The 19,799-nt window shown below is 37.2% G+C and overlaps 1 protein-coding gene across 1 annotated transcript in view; it reads left to right on the forward strand.

Moving 5' to 3' along the window:
• The window catches only part of LOC124390205 (ankyrin-3-like), a 93,559-nt gene that overhangs the window by 57,582 nt on the left and 16,178 nt on the right, over window positions 1-19,799 (forward strand). The window contains exons 14-17 of the mRNA XM_046856010.1: window positions 3,125-9,898; window positions 10,991-11,065; window positions 13,005-13,136; window positions 14,210-14,347. Of these exons, the coding sequence (XP_046711966.1) occupies window positions 3,125-9,898; window positions 10,991-11,065; window positions 13,005-13,136; window positions 14,210-14,347 (7,119 nt within the window). The remainder of the gene's footprint in view (window positions 1-3,124; window positions 9,899-10,990; window positions 11,066-13,004; window positions 13,137-14,209; window positions 14,348-19,799) is intronic.

Raw genomic sequence — 19,799 nt, forward strand, 5'->3', positions numbered from 1 at the left:
GAAAGATGATGTCTTTGCTATTTTGCCATTTAGTTCAAAATGATTTGATGACATGTAATATATATTTAGTTAAATAGTTTCAGTATACACTTACTAAGCAGTTTATTAGGAACACTATTCTTATTCTTCAGGGCTTCACTTTGCTTTCAGAACAGCCTTAATAATTAATAGGGGGGATTCCAAAATATGCTAAAAACATTCTGTAGAGAGCTAGTCTTTGTTGACATGATTCTTCAGGTTCACTTTAATATTGTAAGCACCCTGCGAATCTATGACATCCAAAAGGTATACTTCTGGATTCACATCTGGTGACTGAGAAGGCAGTTAGGAAAGTATAGCTCATTGCCATGTTTATACAACCAGTATGAGAAAATATTTCCTTTAAGATATGGTGTATTATCTGCTGGAAGTAGACATACAATCATTATTATTATTTTTATTTTTTAGATGCATAAATAAGTTGTGTCCATTGTATTAACAGGCCCAGTTAAATATTCCCTATACCATTATTTATTAGACCAGGATACATAGGTTTCAGTTATTCCTATAAAGTGTTGGCAGTTCTGTGACTACTGCAACAAATTTCTGTTTGGAGTTCCCTTTTAGGAACTCAAGCTACGCTTTGGGAACGCCTCGCGTTGTTCACTCTCTGAATCAACTGTAAAATCTGCCCAACAGGCAGTCGTGATGTCATTGGCGGGCAATGTCACACAAACCAGGAAGCTACAAAATAGAAGCGATGGGAGCCGAGGTGAAGCGGCACCGAAGGTCGTGGGGCTCGCAGGCCGACCTAGCAAAAGGCATGGAGAAGGATGAGTCCTTTTCAGCCTCTGCTGCTGGGCCGAGCTCCCATTCCCGGAAAGCACTCGCTTTGGCAGCCCTTTCTTCCAGCGCATGTGACGCGAAGCTCTGGACCTCTTACTCTGTGGAGGGAGAGTTTTCGGATGCTAGCGTGCCCACAGACCCCTCATAGCATGTGCTGTTTAAGGAGCTCCTGGAGGTAATGACGCAGGCCATCGCTAAGCTAGAGATAGCTTGGCCCGACGAGAAGCGGAAGCAATGCGTTCCCAACAAAATGGATGAATGTTTACGTGTCCGCTATCGCAGCTTATTGTACCCCGCCAGTGGGGCAGTCGCCGGGGAAGCACCCCCTCGTGACAGGAGTCCTACACAGCACCCGGAGGCTGAGGCCCGGGAAACAACCCAGAGTGCCTGTGTGGGACTTGGCCCTGGTGCTGGCAGCTCTATCCGAGCCCCGTTTCAAACCCTTAGCCAAGGTGGCCCTTAGGTATTTGTCGGTTAAGACCCTCCCTTAAGAGGGTCGGTGACCTACAGGTTCTTTTTGTGGCCCCGTCTCTCCTAAAGTTTGCCCCTGGCATGGCCAGTGCTATTCTTTACCTCAAAACAGGGTATGTGCCTTAGGTGCCTGCGGCTTCCTCACGACCGGTCGTTCTGCCCTCCTCCTTACCTAGCTCCTAAACAGGAAAAGCAAAATTGACTGTGTCCAATGCGAGCACTGGACACATATCTCCACAGGATGAGTCCGTGGAGGAAGTCGAAGCAGCTGTTCCTCTGCTATGGCCCTCACAGGAAAGTTTTCCCGGCTAATAAGCAGACGCACAGTAGATGGATTGTGATATGTGTTATGAGTCTTCTGGTCTTTCCACTCCTTTCGGAGTTAAGGCTCATTCCACCCGGGGTATGGCGGCCTCTACGGATGGAGTGTCGCTCCAGGGCATTTGTAATGCTGCGGACAGGTCTACCTCGCTGACCTTTGTCAGGTTTTATGACCTCAACATCAGAGCCACTAGTAACTCACTAGGTTACGTATGTAACCCTAGTTCCCTGAGGGAACGAGAGCTGCGTCAATGGGCCATATTCCCTGCATCCCTACAGCGCATACCTTTTGCTTTTTCGGAAGCTGATGTTGCTCCCATCGTGCTCCCATTTTGTAGCTTCCTGGTTTGCATGACGTCGCCTGCCAATGACATTACAACTGCCTATTGGCCAGATTTAGCTATTGTAGCCCATTAGATATCTTTTGCACTGTAGGATGCTTTTCAGCTTACCCCAATTACAAAGAGTGATTATCTGAGTTTCTGTAGCCTTTCTGTCAGCTTACAACAGTCTGGCCATTCTCCACTGTTTTCTCAAGGCATTTCTATCTTCATATCTGCTGCTCACTAGATCATTTTTAGTAAACTGTAGATACTGCTGCTTGTGAAATTCTTAGATAAAAAGTGGTTTAATAAATAAGTTGGTGTGCATAAATTAAGAGGTGTTCATGTGTTCCTAATAAAGTGTAAAGTGAGTTTATACAACAAAATATTTAGGTTTCTTTACATATGTTGTCATTTGGTTATGTTGGTTTGGATGAGTTTTTATTATTCCATTTCATCTATTTTCTGTTCAAAGATTTATGTCTTGAATGTTTCTTAAGACAGCATTCTGATTTATTTTTGCATATCATTTTGAATATTTTTTAGGTTTAAATGAATAGCGACATGCTTTTTCAAGCCAATCCAAAATTAAGAACATATGCAATCTTCAAATAACCTGTCTATAGAAATATTTACAGAACTCATTTTCACTGTTTGTTTTTTAGTTGTTGCACCATTCTATGTCTATAAAACTGTCTACAGAACTGCCATCACTGTTTGCATTTGTTTGCAATTGGTTGTTGCACCATTCTGTGTACTGTACATATATTTTTTTCCATTCTGATGTTTGATGTTATTGCAAGATTTTTTTTGTGTTGCAGTGTCAATTGGATAATTTTATGAATGAGAAGATATATATGTGTTCCTATTTACTAAATATATATTTTTCAGTCACTGGATCAAAAACTACATTATATTACATTTGTTACATTACCTTAACTGCATGCTTCGATTGTCCTGTCTTTAAAATATTTTGCTTCATTTGTTAATTCACTTTTTTCTGTTGAATTATTTGTTTATAATAAACATTAATGTTTTGTCACATTCATCTACAAACAAATCACAATACTTCCATTATCAATAATGGAACAGTACTGACATGATAACTAAACTTTTTTAAATTCTCTGTCTTCTTTGTTTTGTTTTCTGTTTTTATTTTAACTTTATTAATATACTTATGATAGAAAAGAACAAAAGAGGAAACACTGCTGTGAAAACCACATCACAGACTTTTGGCTACGCCTACAAACCTGCTTTATTGAAACACCAGTACCAGGGTTGGGTAACCAGTCCAGCTACTAGTAGTGCCAGTGGCCAAGTGAAGTCAGGATTTGCCTCTCTTTCTAGCTCATCCTCCAACACTCCATCTGCCTCACCACTGAGATCTATGTTGTCAGAAAACTCTCAATCTCCCATCAGATCAGTCATTACAGGCTCGATTACCCCTTCTGTCAAGGCTGTCAGTGAAGTTGCATTACCAATACAATCCTACAAAGTTGTTTCCCCACAAAAGACAGTGGAGCAACAGACTGAGTTCCCAGTTCAGGCACCTCTGACCTTTTTGTCATCTCCAGTGAAAAATGTCCCAGAATCTCTCACTGTAAAATCCACACCATCCCTTTCAGGCAGAACAACTTCCCTTTCAGTTGGGGACTCAATACAGGAGAAATCCTCCACTACATTGACTCCACCCGCCTCACCTAAGTCCTCTCTTTACATTCATACCTCAAATGTTTCCAATAAATCTGTTAATGCTTTAAATGCTTCAGTGACTGCTTCTCCCAGTAAAACATTCCCAGGGCACACCACAATTAAAACTGTAACTGATACATCCAGCTCTCAAACCTCTCCAACTAAATATCACTCCCCCACAACTATTTTTGTTCTGTCTGGCAGCCTTCAAGAGAGGATACAGGCTACAACAATTGCTGCCACAACCAGTGTCAATGCTGCTTTTGATGAAGTAGAGAGGACACTAACTTCCTGCTCGGCAGACCATGAAAAACTCAAGGCTGTCTCGTCCTTTTCACCCCCCACATATCAGTCTAGCCGATCTTCAGGTTCCATGTATGACTCTCTTAGATTTCCCCCCAAATCCACAACTTCTGTCAACTATACTACAGTGGCAATGCCTGTTTATTCATCAAGAAATGTTATGCCAGAACAGCAATTTAAAAAGCTTCCTGACATATCCAAATCAACAGCAGCCTTCTTGTCCCCCAAAAAAGTTATGGACTCAAAGTCTAATGCCCAAACACAGTCTGCCTCTGCCAGAATTCTCTCTTCTGATAAAACTCTGTCAAACAGACAGGAGATACTGAAGGATGTGCATGAAATGAAGGAAGATTTAATTCGAATCTCTGCGATTTTGCAAAATGATACATGTTCGATTTCCAAAGGTTTCCAGTCTAACTCACATAAGGAACATGTGATAGAAAATGAGGAACCATACAAGATTATGGAAAAGGTCAAACAAGACTTAGTTAAGGTTAGTAAGATACTAACCAATGACTTTTTAAAGGAGGGTAAAAAATACAAAAAAAGTAGCAAGACTGAAGATTTTGAGGATGACATTGATAACCAACATAATGGATGGAGGTGTCCCCCTCGATATGAGACAGTTGCACCTCAGGTCAAAAACAAAGTTATGACTGACAGAGACTTTAATTTGGCAAATGTGGTTGACTATTTAACCAATGACACAGGAACATATCCTTTATCCAAAACTGTTACTACAACACAGAGAAATGAAGAGACCAGGAGAGAGAAGAAGGAAAAAGTTAAACGTGTCTTAAAACCTGCTATGGCAGTTCAAGAACGCAAGCTCAAAATGTCTCCACAGACAATGTGCCCTTCAACATCAGAGAAAGAGCTATCTAAGTCAGCAGATACATTGTTTACTACAGAAGTCATTCAAGACTCAAATGATGCCTGTGATAAAAAAAAAAGTCCCTTATCAGACAGTGGATTTGAAACACGGAGTGAGAAAACACCCTCAGCCCTACAGAGTTCTGACAGCTTTGGCCCCACAGCTCCATTTCAGGAAATCTCACCTGTCATTGCTGAAACCTTTACTGAAACTGTACATGTCATACGGCGTTACAAACCACGAGAGACCACCAATGAGCATGTGGTGGATGAGGTTAAAATGGCAAATTCTCCACCCAAATGCACTAACACAGGCTTCAGATTACCTAGTGGCTCCAAAAAAGATAAAGTAAAAATCTTCCAAACCAGATCCAGTCCTGAGGAACACATAATTTGTAATGCCATGCGACTTAAAGAGGAAACTCACATAAAAACCACCACCCGAATGTTGTATAAACCGGCAAGTAAGGAGACAACCTCAGAGAGGTTTGAAGAGACCATTACAAAATCCTATCAGTCTAGCCGAGATCCATCTAAAGGCCTATTTGAACATCACAGCAGCAATGAAAGATGGAAAGAAACACATAAACCTCTGAGCAAAGACTCGATGCCCAAAGTGGAACACATTATTAAAATTCGCATTGAAAAAGGAAATACAACTGAACCTAGAGAGGTCATTATAATGGAAACCAAAAACCACCCTGAGAAAGAAATTTACATTTATCAAAGTAGCAACAGCAAAAACGAGTTTCAAAACAGAGAGGAAGTGGAGAAAGTGGTCAACCCTTTTTTACAGGAGGATGATGTCACCACCACTGTCCAATTAATCACAAAAGACTTTTACAAGACTCTAAAATTACAAAGACCACACTCAATGGAGTACCATGAAGAAGATTCATCAGTTATGAGAAAAGAGTCAAATAAAATTACAGATAAAAAGCGATTCTCTGAGAAATTTGACTCTCCTTATTCTGATTTAGATGAACCTTTGACTGAAAGATCTCATTATTATGACATTAAAACCCATGGTGACTCAGTGAGATATGCCATGCTTAACCCAGATAAATCAGATAGTGCCCTAGAAGAAAATAAAACCTGTGATAACATATCACTACTTAAGTATGCCTCAGCTGACGACAGGCAGATAAGTACAGAGAAATATAGATTTGAGGACAAAATAGATAAAACTGTCAAGGAAGCTGAGGAAAAGCTTACGGAAGTCTCATTATTTTTCCGGGATAAATCTGAGAAACTAAAGGATGAGCTTCAGATCCCTGAGAAGAAAATTCATAGGCTAAATATTAGAGAATCTCAGTCTATGCCCAGTTCTCCCTGCAGCAGCCCAGAGAAAACAGTATTAAAGAATGGTGGTGGAGAACACTGGAGCAGAGAGAGGCTTAGAGACAAATATGGTCCTTATGATAGGAAGTGTACCAGCCTTCCAAGTAGCCCAGAGGGGTCTGTTTTACTTCAGTACAGTGATGACAACAGAAAACAAGAGGACTACTTCTTAGCAAGTATTACAAGTAAATCCTCTAAATGTTTCCAGCCATCAACATCTAAGGTCAGCTCAGTTCGTATGAAATTTGAAGCTGAGGCTAAAAAGCAAGACAAAGTGCCTAAATGTGGTCAAACATCTAGTGTAGTAGTCAACAAGCTGCAGGAAACTAAATTACCCATCTGCCAAGTGTTTGATGGAGGAAATTTTCAAAATCCAAAATGTTCAAAGGAAATTCTTGAAAGTGAAGGGCAAAGATCTAATGTCCAAAAGGGTCACTCACTTAAGGTGTGTGAAAACACCACATCCAATCACCAAAAAATATTATACAGTGAAGATAAGGTTGAGAAAACTTGGGAAAGTCATGGCAATGGACATGATTTATCGCAGATATCAAATATAGTTGAAACAAACAATTTGGTCGACAGTGAAGGAAGAGATAAGTTAGCCAAAGAACAATCAACCAAAAAGATCATATATACAGAGCTCCAGATTCAGGAAGGCCCTTTGAGTACTGAAAAATATAATGGTTCTCTAAATAGAAAATCAGAATTACATACTCCTATTAGGATTTCCTCTGGTTTTGTAGACCATAATACAAGTACACTAAAGCTAGATTTATCTGTTAAACCTGATGGCACAGAGTCACAAATATCACCATCAGCTAGAAGCAAGTATTGTAGTAATGATGCAAAAAATTCATCTAGTGAATTGTCACTCGGAAGAATTAACTTAGTTTGCAATGGTGTTGACAGTAAACAAACTGGAAATACGGAGAGAATTGCTTCAAGTGTGACAGCAGAAATTAAACCTTTACCAGTATATGTCAGCATTCCAGTTGGCAAGCAGTATGAGAAAGAGACAGCCAATGAACAACCTAGCACATGCAAAAACGTTGTTAGCCATTCAAGCAAAACAATGCATGAGGCAAGTCAAGTCTTTTATACAGTCAGACAGCAACCTTTAGCCCAGGGGAGCACAAAGGATGACACACTAGAGCACGTCATCTTTATTGACAGTTCTGGAAAAAATCCAGAGGCTAACTTTGGCTTAAAGTCCAGAATAACAGACTCTGCAATTAATTCTGTGGCAGAGGTGCATTGCCAAATTAAAGAGGATAAAGAGGACCAACCTGTGACTTTCACTTTCAGGGAAGTATCAGCAGAGAAGGCCAAAGCTGCTACTCCATCAGAATTCTCCAAAGGAAACTATGAGTCACCTGGAAAAAGAGCTAAAGGCAAACAGTTAGTGCACTTTGAGTTTCCACCACTTCCACCCCAAGACGCACAACAATCTGAGCAGATGGAATTTAAGAACGGCTCACCACCTTCTAAACCAGACACAGAGATGATAGAGGTGAATCTGCAAGAGGAGCATGACAGGCATCTATTTTCAGAGCCTGTAATTCAAATCCATCCACCATCTCCTCTTCCACCTGGGGCAGACAACACTGATTCTAGTGATGATGAATCTGTCATTGATCCTATTCCTCTCAAGAAGAGCAGCTTAAAAATGCATCAGAATAATAAAAAGATTGTCAAGCTTAGTGACCCAGACAAAGATGACTGCCCTCACAAAGAGTCACAAAGTCTAAATATTAAGGGAGATGATGAGGATGAGCAAAATGCAAATGACCATTCAGTTTCTGACTGCTCTATAGCAACAACAGCTGAGTTTTCCCATGACACTGATGCCACAGAGATAGACTCTCTGGATGGATATGACCTGCAGGATGAGGATGATGGGTTGGGTGATACCAAAACTTTAAGCCTTTCAAATGAGGTAAAGACACTCAATCACTTTCCCACTAACCAAAACAAAACAGAGGGTGGAAAAGAGAGCACCCCAAATGAGGAAAGTGAAAAGACAACACCTAAAATCAATTTTTGCAAAGAATCTGAAAATGTTAAAGATCCAGGCAAGATCTACTCTTTGGAGGGAAGACACCCCGATAGACAAGAGTTTGCAGATAGCTATTTCAGCTACAAACTTGAGGAAGAAATGCCTTCTACATTTAAAACTGTTGCCACAAAAGGCTTGGACTTTGATCCATGGTCAAACAAAGGAGGAGAAGAAGAGGTGTTTGAGTTTAAAAGCAAAGAAGAAGATCCAAAACCTTTTGGTTTGGTGGTGGAGGACAAATCCCAAGCTACTACACCAGACACAACTCCAGCTCGAACACCTACCGATGACAGCACCCCAACTAGTGAACCTAACCCCTTTCCCTTCCACGAGGGCAAGATGTTTGAGATGACCCGAAGTGGTGCTATTGACATGAGCAAGCGGGACTTTGTTGAAGAGAGGCTCCAATTTTTTCAGATTGGTGAGCATACTGAAAATAGGAAGTCATGGGACAAGGGAATAGTGGGAAAGTCTAGGGGAAGATCTGTAGTGGGGAGGATAGATGCTACCACAAACATTACACCATCCAGAAACCATTTTAGTCAGAGCAACAGTGCCTGCCAGGATGCATCATCATGCACTGATATTGTAAATGAAACCACCTCTTGCACTATTACCACCTCCAAGGTCAATTCTAAATTTCACATCCCAATAAAGATGGGAATTGCAGCATCCATAAGCATTAAGAAAGATTCTGCTGAATGGACTAATTTTAGACCAGATTCCACAGCAAGTCAAGTGCTGGTGAATGATGATCTGGAGACCCACGTAAACTACAGTCAGTTTGGTAGCACATGCTCTGATTCTCCATCTGACAGGAATGATTCAGAGAACTCCAATAACAACAATAACTTAGAAGCTTCCAGTGTCCAGGCCAATTACAACCATGGTGGTAGCATAATGTTTAATCTCCAGCCACCCCCAGAACCCATCCTGCAACAAGCCAATAAGATAGAAGCTCATTTCTGTACGACATCCTTGGAGTTAGTAGAGGACAAATCCAATATTGGGACTCTTCACTTTAAAAAAGATTTACAGCTAAAATGTCAGCCTAAGTCTAGGCTTCCTGTTAAGACTACAGGATTTATTTTTCAAAAACCTAATTCAGTGAAACAAAGCTCACAGCATGTTGTTAAACCTGAGACCAGAAAATTTGATGATGTTAGTATGGAGCCCAAATCTAGAATTCCTGTCAAACGTATCAAAAGTAATGGTGCAGTCAGCTCTGTTGTAGGGCATAATTTACTAAGGCAGGAAAGGAAGTTTAAAAAGAAAACGAGAAAAGTAGTTTCATACCAGGTGCCAAAGAGAGATGGGTCATCAGCGACTAAAAACATTTGTACAGATGAGGCAGACAAAACCAAGCTAAGTGGGCAATCCATTAAGTTCTTACAGAGCTTTAGTATGGAAACAGCAAATGTGATGGACCATCTTTCAGACAAGGAGAAACAGACGCAGGCAGAGCAGTCGGAGGAGGACAACAACACATCACGATGTACCTCCATATCGGACCACTCCCAGTCCCAGCCCTCCCTCTCTGATGGGTCCTTCCAGGGGGTCACACCCATAAGGTCAAAGGTCACAAGGTCTTCGGGCAGTGAGAGGAGATCTAGAAGGACAGGAGGAGGGAAGGAGGGCAATAGGGGCACTGGGGTTTGCGGGTTGCCCCCCATCGCGGAGATCAAGCCTAGTTTGTAAAACTTTATTAAAAACTTTACTTGAACTTTAGTTGCATGACCCATTGTGATTGATCAAATTGCCTGCGTGAATAGTAGCTACCATTCTTTTCATTTTCTTATTCCTGTAATGTTTGCGTGTACTGTACTTGACAGATCCCTCTTTTTCTAAATTAACATTGGTATAGCATGTTTAAATGGGGGGGTCCACTCCAGCCTGTCTGTACAAAGATTTCTATAAGAAATTAGAGTATTTTAGTAGAATGCTAGATCTTCTGCATGCTTACTTTTTCATATCGAGTCACCATCTTAATGTGTGAAAGATTACATACCTGTGTTTTAGCTTATAGTATGCATATATAGTCAAAATGGTTTTGTGCATACATTCTTAATATATATATATATATATATATATATATATATATATATATATATATATATATATATATATATATATACACACACACACACACACACACACACACACACACACACACACACAGAAGTAGCCTGGCATATTTGGACAGATGGGTTAGCTATATTTTGTGTGTTTTTTTTGTTGGGCAAGCCCCAGTGGGTTTACTTTTTGAGCCTCAATATGATGTTCCTGCACCACCTACACTAATTTGAAATAGATTCCTCAACATACTTTACAACATTACAACATCTAACATGTGATTGTCCTAATTTATACACCAGAAACTTGCAACCCTTTTCTGACAGCAATAAAGCACAAAAAAAGGTTCTTTTTGTAATTATACAAAATATATTTTAGTGGTTGGTGCTTACAAGACCACAGAAGCTTTAAAAAATAAGGATGAAATGTTTCCTAATTTCCTAATGTACTGCATAATGTACTCAATGCTGGCTAACCTGTTGCAGGAACAGCAATAACCTTAATTATATGCAAACATAAGAAATGCTATGTTGACAAATAAATCTAGTTCTATAGCTCGAATTCTATGTATTTTTTAATGTATCTCAGAATTAAGCATTTGGCCACAAAAGGCTGCCACTAAATGTATTTCTATAGGTTTCAATTATTTAGCTAATTAGTTCTGAATAATTCTTGATTTTATGAGCAAATTTATGTTTCTCTTTCCTAGGTCCACAAAGCCCATGTGAGAGAACAGACCTTCGAATGGCTATTGTGGCTGATCATCTGGGACTTAGCTGGACTGGTGAGGCTTAATGGAATGTTTATCTTTACTATGTATTTTGCATAAATTTCTGAAAACATGTAACTTTGCAGCTATTTTTAGAAATGTGTAAGCAATGATAGTGATCTAAAATTTAACAGTATGTCCTTATGCTTTTGTTGTGTATGTCTCATAGGTGTTGCTGAATTCAATGACCAGATAGACATTGAATTACAATGGACAGAGCTATATAAACAGGATAGAGGGCATGTCCATTTTTTTTCCAAGTTTGTAATGTATTTATAATTTACAGGGGATTAGAACATTTAGATTCTAAAGGTTTTAAAAATTACGTGGCACTTTGTTCTCTAATATGATGTGGTATAACTGAAACCAGCACACATTCTACATAGAAATGCATTTGATGAGCAATTGAAGAGGGCTATTTTCTTTGCAGATTTATGCATCAGGAAATTTCCTAATGAAAAAGAAAAAAAAATAATGTAAGGGCGCTCTATACAATCCCAATTCCAAAAATGTTGGGACACTGAGTATAATGTAGCAAAAACACAATTCAATGGTTTGCAAATCTCACAAACCCATATTTTATTCATAATAGAACATAGAATCATATTAAATGTTTAAACTTTCAATAATTGTAGGGGAAATCTAAAGTACTTTTGTATTTCATGGCTGCAACACATCTCAAAAAGGTTGGGACGTGGCAACAAATGTCTGGCTAAACTAAGTGTCATTATAATTAAACAGTTGCAGAAACATTGCAACTAATTAGGTTAATTGACAACAGGCCAGTAAGATGATTGGGTATAAATAGTGTATCTTAGAGCGGCAGAGTGTCTCGGAAGTAAAAAAAATAAAAAAATTGTCAGAGCTTCATCAATCTGTGAAATCTGTTTCTACAAATAGTGGAACAATTTAGCATTTTTACATGATTATGTAATGCTAATCACTGCATAGGCTCATTAACACCTCCAGAAATTATTGTCTGCGAACACAGTTTGCCATGTCATCCACAAATTCAGGTTAAATCTCTGTCATGCAAAGAAGAAGGCATAAGTAAACAAAATCCAGAAACAACCATATCCTCTCTGGGCCAAAGCTTATTTAAAATGTGCTGAGGCAAATTGGAAAACTGTTCTGTGGTCAGAAGAATTTAAATTTCTTTTTGGAAACCATGGACACCACATTCACTGGATTAAAGAGGAGAGGGACCATCTGGCTTGTTATCAGTGCTCAGTTAAAAAAAATAGCCACATCTCTGATCTGGTATATTTTTTGCCTGTGGAATGGGCAGCTTGCATATTTAAACAGGCTCCATCAATAGTAAATGGTATTTACAGGTTTTAAAGAAAAAAAAGTCCTTTAGAGAAAAAGCGCTGCATATTTGAGCAGGACAATGTTGCATACTACATCCATTACAATAGCATAGTAGAAGAGACTCAGTGCTAAACTGGCCTGCCTGCAGTGTAGACCTTTCGCCATTTGAAAACTCTTTGCGCATCAACGAAAACGAAAAATACAACAAAGGACACCCAGAAATGTTGAGCATCTTTGTGTTGACAACATTCCTTTGCCAAATCTTCACAAACTGCTCTCCTCAGTTCCCAGATGTATACGGACAGAAAATGTAATGCTAGACAGTAGTAAACATGGCCCTGTCCCAAATTCTTTTTAGACCTGTTGTAGCCATCAAATGCAACATTAAACCTTTTCCTTAAAATGTTATATATTCTCAGTCTAAACATGTAATGTTTATGTTTGTTTTATTGTGAATAGAATATGGATTTATGAGATCTGCAAATCATTGCATTATGTTTTTATTGAAATTTTACACAATGTCCACTCTTTTGTGGAATTAGGGTTGTACATCTCCTAAATTTGTTTGATTAGGAAGACATGTATTTTGCAACTTTGGTGTGGTATGTATTAATATAATTTGTTCTGATCTGATCTGATATAGAGCTTGCACGAGAAATGAACTTCTCAGTGGATGAGATCAATCACATTCGCACAGAGAACCCAAACTCCCTCACTGCCCAGAGTTTCATGCTAATGAAGAAATGGGTGAGCAGGGATGGAAAAAATGCAACCAGTAAGTCTTTCTTTATTCTTTCTCAGTTTTAGGAATACACTTTTTCCACCCAAATCTTTAGCAAGTGGTTGTGTTTCCCATACTACAGTGTCAGACAAAAGTTTTTTTTATTCCTATTATTTTCAATATTGTACATTTACTACTGAAGAGATCCAAACTATGAAACAACGTGCATGGAAAGAACATATGTATTAAATAACACAGAATATGCTTATATATTTTCAGTTCTTCAAATTAGCGATTTTTTGCTTTAATGACAGCTTGACACACTCTAGGCATTATCTCATTCAGCCTCAAGAGGCAGTACTCTGGAATGGTTTTCCAATAATCTTTTCAACAATCTTGTTTACAGAGGTGTTGAGTGACTAGTGGGTGCTTTTTCTTTCTTTAACTCATCTCAAAACCATCTCAGGAGGATTTAGATTGGGTGATTGTGGAGGTCAGGTCATCTGATGCAATTCTAATACTCTCATTATTTAAGATCATTTAACTCTTACATAACTTAGAGGTGTGTTTGAGTTCAGTGTCTTGTTGGGAAACAAATGATGGCCCTGCTAAGTGCAAACCAGACAGCATGTTGCTTCAAAATGTTGTAGCCATACTGTCAAGTGTGCCCTCAGTTTTAACTGAATTACCGTCTAAATTGTAACTTATCCTAGCTTTCGGATATTAAAGTTTGCCAAGCTGTAATCAAAGCTAAATGTAGCTACTTTGGACAGTCTAAAATATAAAACAAATACTGGGTTGTTGAACACTTTTTTGTTTACTACATACTGTAATTCTATACGTGTTACATAGTTCTTCATGGTTTGGATTATAGTTTCTTCAAAAGTACAACATACAATGGTGAAAGTAACAGTAATAAAGAAAACACACAGAAGGAGAAGTGTGTCCAAACTTTTGACTGGTACTGTAAAAATAGTTTTTGGTTTTCATTTACTGAAACAGTGTACTTGACCATGTGGATTTTTTCAAGACACAATTGAAGACAATGTTTTAGGCGAATGCTGCCAATGTAATCTGCATTAAATATGTGCAGTACATCAGAATATTTGTGTGCATTTTTTCCCCAGCGGATGCTCTGACTACAGTGTTGACCAAAGTGAACCGGATGGATATTGTGACTCTTCTGGAAGGGCCCATATTTGACTATGGTAACATTTCAGGCACCAGAAGTTTTGCAGATGATAGCGCTGTGGAGAAAGCAGATGGTAAAGTTTAGATTCCACCCCACACCATTCTTCCATTCTTCATTTATTATTTTATATATATATATATATATATATATATATATATATATATATATATATATATATATATATATATATATATAAAATTAATTTTTAGGGGTGAAACAGTGCAGAAATTTTTTGGTACAGGGCTCTCGGTTCAGTACACATCAAATCCTTTTTTACAAGCGGAACATAGTTAAAACATGAGTTCCCTCAGGAACGTATTAAGTGGTGGACTGCAAGTTTGTTTAGTCTCTGCCTCGCACTTTTAGTGCATTTTATTATTATTCTTGAACTTGACAATATACACCACAATGCACACACACACACACACACACACACACACACACACACATCTGTATTCCCAAATGGGGTCTGACAAATGAAAACGATTTAATACAGATTTAATACTTTCATGTATTTAATTTTATTTAATCAGTTTTATTTATGCCAATTTAATTGATTACTTAATTTAATCAATATAATAAGTGTATTGCATTAATTCTAGTACATTTCTTTATAAATTATTATATTAACCAAAATATTAAAATAATAACCAAGCACGTATTTTATTTAAAATTTAAAAATCACACGTGGATGATCACAAATGGTAATAATAATAAACTTCGTTAATAAAAAACGACAAGCAACATTTCTTCCCCCTAACCGTACTGTAATTGAACTGAACCGTTACCAAGGTACGTACCGAACTAAACCCATATATATACACATAGTACCAGCCAAAGTTTTGGAAATACCTTCTTATTCAATGTTTTTTCTTTTTTATTGTTTTCAACTTTGTTTATCAACACTGAATTGAAAATTTTTAATTATGTTTAAACAAATTTAGAATTATATAGTTAGCAATCTGTTAAATACCCTGAACATATTTTTAGAATTAAAATATTTAAAGTGTCCTATAATGACAGATTTTTCAAACTCTCTCAGCCAGCCTCCTGAGGTAGTCTCCCAGAATGCTTTTGCAACAATCTTTTTAAAATTCCCAGAGGTATTGAGTATTGCGTATTTATTTGTTACATCTAAATTGGATTTAATTCAGGTGATTGCGGAGGCCAAGTAATCTGATACAGCACAGCATATTTTCTTTTTATAAAATCAAACAACTTCTCAGTTGTTAAAAAAAAAATTGTTTACTACATAATTTCATTCATCACATAGTTTGCATTTCTTCACTACTAATGTACAGTGTTGAAAGTAATAAAAATAAAGAAAACACACTGAAGGAGAAGGTACTGGTACTATTTAATTCAGATTTGATTGGAACTGATGTATGTATGTGTGTAAATATTATATATATAATGCTTCCCACAAAGCTCCTAGTATTATATAGGAGATAATATAATGATTTCTTCTGTTAAACATCAGCTTCAGAGCGTGTAACTCCTGTAAAAAATAATTATTTTTTGATTTCTTTAGTGTGTGTTCAAGAAACTTTTATGAAATATTCTCAGAAACAATATTTTTTTAATTAAACAATTTGTTTTTATAATGTTACACCCATCCCACTGCCACTTTATTTATGGGTATGGATCTAAATTTACATATGATGGTCTGGAGGATGAGACATTTTTTGCATGATGCTTCCATTTGGTCAATGCACATCATTTGCTGTGTGGTGCTATTCTTGTGAATATTGTATATATGACTTTTAAAAGGAGACACTGTACTGGCAATAAAATACTGTAACATATTCATATGTGGAATAAAAGAGATACAGTAAACGTGTAGTTGTTTTTAAATGTGTAGTGTTTTTGTGGATACAAGCAACAAGTTTTAATACAGGTTTCTGTAGCATAGATTTCTACATTCCTAATTCCTGTAGCTATGTTTGGTTATTTTAGTATTGCCATTGTGGAACTACGGCAGCACATTGCATTCACAAAGAGAAAAAAAATCATAGAAAGGATCTTAATAGCTTGATATCTTATAATTATGACTTACTATCTCATAATTATGAGATCTGTTTATCAAAATTATGACTTACTAACTCATAATTATGAATTAGTATCTCATAAATATGACTTACTATCTCATAATTATGAGATCCTGATCTCATAATTATGACTTACTAACTCATGATTATTACTTAGTATCTCATAAATATGACTTATTATCTCATAATTATGAGATAAGTTGGGGCAGTATGTGGCAGCGGAGCATTTTAGCGCATAACACCGGATCTGGCGTTACTGCATTCTTTGCTCGGAAGGACCTCATTGAGCAACAATGATGTACCAGCTATTATATGGTTTAGCTTGATGACTGTATATTAGTTTAATTAGCTACTGGACATTTCCTTGCTGACCTGCCCTTCCTGCTAATTAATTTAGTTACGGTAAGTTTTGCTTCAGTTAATAGATACGGGGCATTAACTATTATTATTATTATTATTATTATTATATTTTGACCTAATTATTAGTTAGTAAGTCATAATAATGAGATCAGGATCTCATAATTATGAGATATTAAGTCATAATTATAAGTTAGTAAGTCATAATTATGAGATCAGGATCTCATAATTATCAGAAACAGAAATAGCTTTATTACTAAGTATGCTTACACACACAAGGAATTTGACTTGGCATCAGAAGCTTCCAGTGCAGAAGAAGTACAGACATAGTGTAACAGAATAGTAAACCAGACAGTTAAATAATGCAATATATACAGAGTAAAAAAGTTGTTAAACAAATGTACAGATGTTCATAAGATATTAAGTCATAATTAGTAAGGAAGTCATAATGAGATCCTTTCTGTGATTTTTTTTTCTCTTTGTGAATGCAATGCGCTTCCGTATAGAACCCAGCATGTCATGAGTCAAAAAATATTTGTTATCTGGCTTTTAAAAAGTATGAAAAGCAAATCTCTTTACCTGTGCTGAAATTCCATCTAAAAAATATTGAATTCCATGCACTGAACACCCCTTTTGCTTCTCTTTAAATCATCCATTCATCCTGATTCCAGTTGAAAAGCTTTGCGAGTATGTAGAACCTTTTTTTAGATTTAAGCATTGGAGCCTCAAGCACATGCTTAAATCTATTCAATGCAGATAAACACAAAAAATTGACAGTATCTATGTCTTACAATAACTTGATGTTTTAATGATTGATGTTTTAATGGCATACTAGTCCTTTGTATGCCCTGATTCTATAGTTAATTATGTAAATAGGCTACTAGCCTAGTTTTAATTCTAATCAGACCAGCTGACTTCACACTACAGTAGTAGTAGTAGAGACCATAGCTCAGCGGCTACTTGTAATGTAACATGTCTGATTTGCAATACTTACTATCTATAAGTATTAACTCCCTGTGCACAACTTGGAGTGGAAATGTTAGTAGTAAACAATATTTAAACAAAAGCCTTAACCTGTGCATGGAAAATTAAAAGGGTTTCTGTACACTTTATCATAGGACCACTTTTGCTTCCCATATTTTTCTTATGTACAAAATGATATGTGGAACTGAATCAGGCATTTACATCTATTTTTCAAAACATGCACCTGTATAGCTACACCTTGTTTCCCTACAATTATATATTGACATCTTTACTTCTCATGCATTTTTTATTTTTGGATCACATGTAGAATCAGAATTGTGCTTTAAATACATTTACATTTAAGTTGTGCTTTAATATATTTAGCCCACTTATTTATTTTGTAGATCATCCCCAAACTACCTTAATCAGTTCAGTTTCAGTGAATATCATATTATTTTCAATTTTATGAAACTTTTTACAGCGTGAAGCTAATGCTATTATTAAATAAAGTGTCTCTTTTTAAACTTTTCCATGAATCTTCTTGACTTTTTAAACAGAAATTACCTCTTGTTCTCTCTCAGTCTTTTTACTATCATTAACTTTGTTTTTTTTTGTTTTTTTTTTAATCAATGGTTTTATTTATTCACAACTCACAACAAAAATAACTATTTCTAAAGATTTGTTATCTAATATTTAGTTTCCTTATTTATGAAAGATTTTCTTTGAAATCTCTGGTCACTCACAACACTTCTACTGGTTGCCAAGGTATCACAACAGAATGCAATGCATATTCTAGGATTATCTGCAGCTGTACTTTAAGGCAAAGTACTTTCAGATGTGTTAGAAATCACTGTTACAATGAACCCTCTTGGTGTATTTTTCTCTTGTTTGCTGTCTCTCCTCTTTTTCTGTTTTGCATTATTCTGCTGATTTATGTATGAGGCTGGGCAAATGGTGGCATTGTGTCCAGCAAAAGTACGGGCTTGTTGTTGAGAGGTGTGGGTTCCAGGCATCCTTTCTGGCAATCAGAATCTTTCGCTGGCGCCCTTTGTGGACTCTGGGCGGATTAGGAATTCAAGGTTCAGGACCTTGCCCGCCAGCTAGGGCTGGAAACTGAGCCTCTACTGAAACCCTCCATTTACATTTACATTTGTCCTGGATGCCCTGCCACCGGGTGTCTAAGCTGTCCTGGAACCTGCCATAGATTCTCTTGCTGTATGCCGTGTTGATGTAAACACACAGTCCATTGCCACTAGTCTTACCACACAGAGAGCACTTGTGTCTAAAGTGTCAATATTTTGTGTGAGCACCAGGTTAGGTTAGGTTAGGTTCTGCTTTAGAATATCATAGTAATTGTTGAAATCTATGTTTCCCTCAATGAACCTCAGTTCTCCAGTACCAGCAGCACACATGCAGCCCCAGACTATGATGCTACCTTCACCATGCTTGACAGAAATTCATGCTCTTGGACAGGTTGTCTTCAGTAAACTTTTTGTTTGATGCAAAACCTCTGTATGACCCTGGCCACTGTACTGTAACTCAGGGTGTTATCGATATTCTTATATCCTAGGCCATCAATTCTAATTCTCAAATCCTCAGACTTCTTTACTATGACGTGCCATTTTGAACATCCAGTGGTCAGTATAGGAGAATTGTACTAAAAGCACCAAATTTTAACTGCTCTTATAAAAGATAAACACATTTTTATGGTCCTGTCAAGCAGACAAAAATATGAAAACAGTGAATAGGATATGTGGCTTTGCATGGTTACATGACATACAGCCAGAGGTGGCAAAAGTACACACATCCTTTACTTAAGTAGAAGTACAGATCCTCATGTTTTAAAATACTCGGGTAAAAGTTGAAGTACTGATTATACTTTTTTACTTAAGTGAAAGTAAAGAAGTTTTGGCTCAGACATGTACTTAAGTAAAAAGTAGTTATTACTGCTACCTGTTTTAGCTGTTAACTGGACCTCACATCATATTAGATAGATAGATAGATAGATAGATAGATAGATAGATAGATAGATAGATAGATAGATAGATAGATAGATAGATAGATAGATAGATAGATAGATAGATAGATAGATGGATGGATGGATGGATGGATGGATGGATGTGATAGCCTAGTGGGTTAATGTTAGGGTCCCTACGA

Source organism: Silurus meridionalis, chromosome 8 (genome assembly GCF_014805685.1).
Source record: "Silurus meridionalis isolate SWU-2019-XX chromosome 8, ASM1480568v1, whole genome shotgun sequence".
In the NCBI taxonomy this organism is placed as follows: domain Eukaryota; kingdom Metazoa; phylum Chordata; class Actinopteri; order Siluriformes; family Siluridae; genus Silurus; species Silurus meridionalis.